This window comes from Fragaria vesca, linkage group LG3 (assembly GCF_000184155.1).
Source record: "Fragaria vesca subsp. vesca linkage group LG3, FraVesHawaii_1.0, whole genome shotgun sequence".
Classification (NCBI taxonomy): Eukaryota; Viridiplantae; Streptophyta; class Magnoliopsida; order Rosales; family Rosaceae; genus Fragaria; species Fragaria vesca.
This window is the reverse complement of record NC_020493.1, coordinates 20,916,664-20,919,552: the sequence shown is the minus strand read 5'-3', so window position 1 is coordinate 20,919,552 and position 2,889 is coordinate 20,916,664. Positions and strand designations below refer to the sequence as shown.

Here is a 2,889-nt window from a genome sequence, read left to right as displayed (position 1 = left end):
CTCTCTCTCTCTCTCTCTCTCTCTCTCTCTCTCTCTCTCTCTCTCTCTCTCTCTCTCTCTCTTCAACCTCTGATTCTGGCGCCGCCGCCGCCGCCTCTCTCTCTCGAACAAGTTATGGTCGATCGCGACGGCGGCTCTGCCATGCTCAAGGACACCGCAACGGCGAGGTTTGCAACTGCAAGATCCAGAATGTTGACGCTGACGATCTGGATCTCAACCACGTTGTGGATGATCTGATCCGAAGAGGGAATCACATAGCAAAATTTGACTCGTTTCGGCTAAATCTATGGCTAGAAATTAAAAGCTGATATGGACTATTCTCTTCAAAGATGTATCTTATCAATTTACAGATCTGCAAACTTCATCCAATTTATTTTCATAATAATTGGAAATATAAATTGATATCTTCTTTTAATTCATTTGATTTTGTTTAAATATTCTTATCCAGTAATGTTGTTATCTAGTTGCTCCAAACACTAGATAAGAATAGCAAATCAAAATCCTATACCAATCCAATCTGGCTGTATTGCCAATCCAATCTAGTCAAGTCTGCCAAACGTCTCCACAGAGTCGACGTCCTAATTAGCATGCGCATGATCCGAATTTGTTAGTTTCCTTCTCTTCGTTTAATTTGTTCCACATGCATACACGTGATTCTCTTCGTTTAATATATAATCTATAATGAATTTGAACTTGTATGCAGACATGCATGCAGTTGGTACCAGAGAGCAATAAGCCTCCCCAGATTAGCATATTCTTTAACAATAGAAATTACTATTAGCTAGGTACACCTACTCAAGAATATCAAGTTTCCTCAAAGAAAAATAGAATCATGCATACTAAACTATATATCACATTATCACCTACATGGGAGAAATTAAATTAATAAAGGACTTGTCGTATCTGATAACCTTGCTGAACATCAATTTCTAATTCTCTCAAGAAATAACTTGTTGAAACACGATTCTCCAACGAATATACTATCTTCCAAGGGAATTGAATCTTTTAGTCAACAAATATAAGCCGTTAAGAAACTGTAAATATATATGATTTCATACCAAACCAAGCCATACCGTCCTCAGTTAATTTTTACTACAGCTGTGCCTATATATATGTCTCACTTGCACACAATAAGTTAATAAGACTTATAGCTTAGCCTGCTAGCTAAAGCCTTCCTTGGTTCGTCCTGCGATTCCTAGACAATGGGGATCCGCCATTTTGACGAAACCCTACCGGAAAACTCCGGTAGTACTCTCCGTGAGTTAATGATGGCGGAACATCCCCCATCCCACCACAGAAAAATTGTCAAGACGCTCTACAAAGCCCTAGCACACAGAGACACCAGAACCACAGCAAAGCTAGTGGCTCCGGATCTCGAGTGGTGGTTCCACGGACCGCCGCAGTGCCAGCACATGATGAGAATGCTAACCGGGGAGTCGAGGCAGTTGAAGTTCAAGTTCCGGCCGCGCAGCCTCAAGGCGGTCGGGGACCGTGTGGTGGCGGAGGGATGGGAAGGTAAGAAGGAGTACTGGGTGCAGGTGTGGACTGTTAACAAGGATGGGATGGTGACTCAGTTGCGCGAGTATTTCAATACGTTGGTGACGGTGATGGTTAGGGTTTCGGAGGCCGACGACGAGATGGTGAAGCTGTGGCAGAGTGACTCAAAGGAGCGGTTCCGGCGTTCGTTGCCGGATATTGTGCTAGCTATCTGAATATTTAGGATCAGGTCAAGTACTAATGTTCAGAGCTTCAGATATCTGGCTATTATATAAAACAAGTTTTGTATTTTCGCCGTATTTGTGGATTCTACCATTTCTACGGGTACTGTATGTCCTGCAATCTATGTGTAAAACAATTTATGATGTATCCCACAATCTAGACCCAATTTAATTATTGAACTCACATGCTATCGAATAAACCAATTAAGCAATTAAAACATGTGTTTTCTTATGACTTTCACCACAAAATATATAAGTAGTATTTGAAATTCATTGCGGGTACGTACAGGAGATACATTTGCACTCATGTATATATAACCTTAAGATTATTTTCATATGTTTTATAATTGACATCTTTAGCATGTTCCTTAGGTTAAAGTTTCACATAGATTGTGTGATTTTAAAAAAAGGATTACTTGACCTATCAAACAAGTCTCGCGTATTTTGTAATGTAAATCAACAATGTAATATATATTTCGAAATCCAATTCATTTTTGTTATCTACAAATACGATACTAGAAAAATAGTAGCCAACAAAAATCCAACAGATGATGTTAGTGGAAGTCTTCCGAGTGCTAATCATTCGTTTCTTTCTATATTACTACTATGTCTTTGAGTTGTCCTACCAAATAAGTAGAAGTTAAAGAAAGTAACCTATTCAACTGTATGAATCGACCTAGCTAGGTTCAAAACCAGATTTTAATTGTCAACCATGACAATAGCTATTTGGTGATTTTTGTGTGTGTCAATCCGATCTGGAAGGTCATCCAACTTACTTGTCTTTATTCTTTTATCCTTTTATTGTTGTGATGATGTACAATTTTTACGATCGTAAAACAAAATACCATTACATGCATGTGAAATGTAAATGTGATCTGATTGGAGCTGTATTTGTATGTTTGGTCAACCACAGCACGTTTCTCTTGTATCAATATCTTCCTCTCTCCCTCAGTTCATATAAGAATTCTGTTTTCAATTTTGTTTCCATTCTTCCATCTTTGTTTTTCTCTCTCAATCTTCTAATTATTAAACTTCCCAATGAGTTTACCCACTTCCTTCTTTTACTACAAATATTTTCCACCCAAACCGAATTACAATCATCAATTTCCTCTTTAATTGACAAAAGGTATTAGAACTCCTATGGTGTGTGTGTATATATATATATATATAT

The 2,889-nt window shown here is 38.2% G+C and overlaps 1 protein-coding gene across 1 annotated transcript; it reads left to right on the top strand.

Annotated features, from left to right (window-relative positions):
• Positions 1-1,202: 1,202 nt before the first annotated feature.
• On the top strand, positions 1,203-1,712 carry LOC101311366 (wound-induced protein 1-like). The gene has a single exon (XM_004295993.1). The coding sequence runs from the start codon at positions 1,203-1,205 to the stop codon at positions 1,710-1,712; it is 510 nt and encodes a 169-aa protein (XP_004296041.1).
• Positions 1,713-2,889: the final 1,177 nt, after the last annotated feature.

Bases quoted from the DNA above. Each gene is read 5' to 3' on its own strand.
- LOC101311366 (XM_004295993.1), top strand. From the start codon at position 1,203: ATGGGGATCCGCCATTTTGACGAAACCCTACCGGAAAACTCCGGTAGT.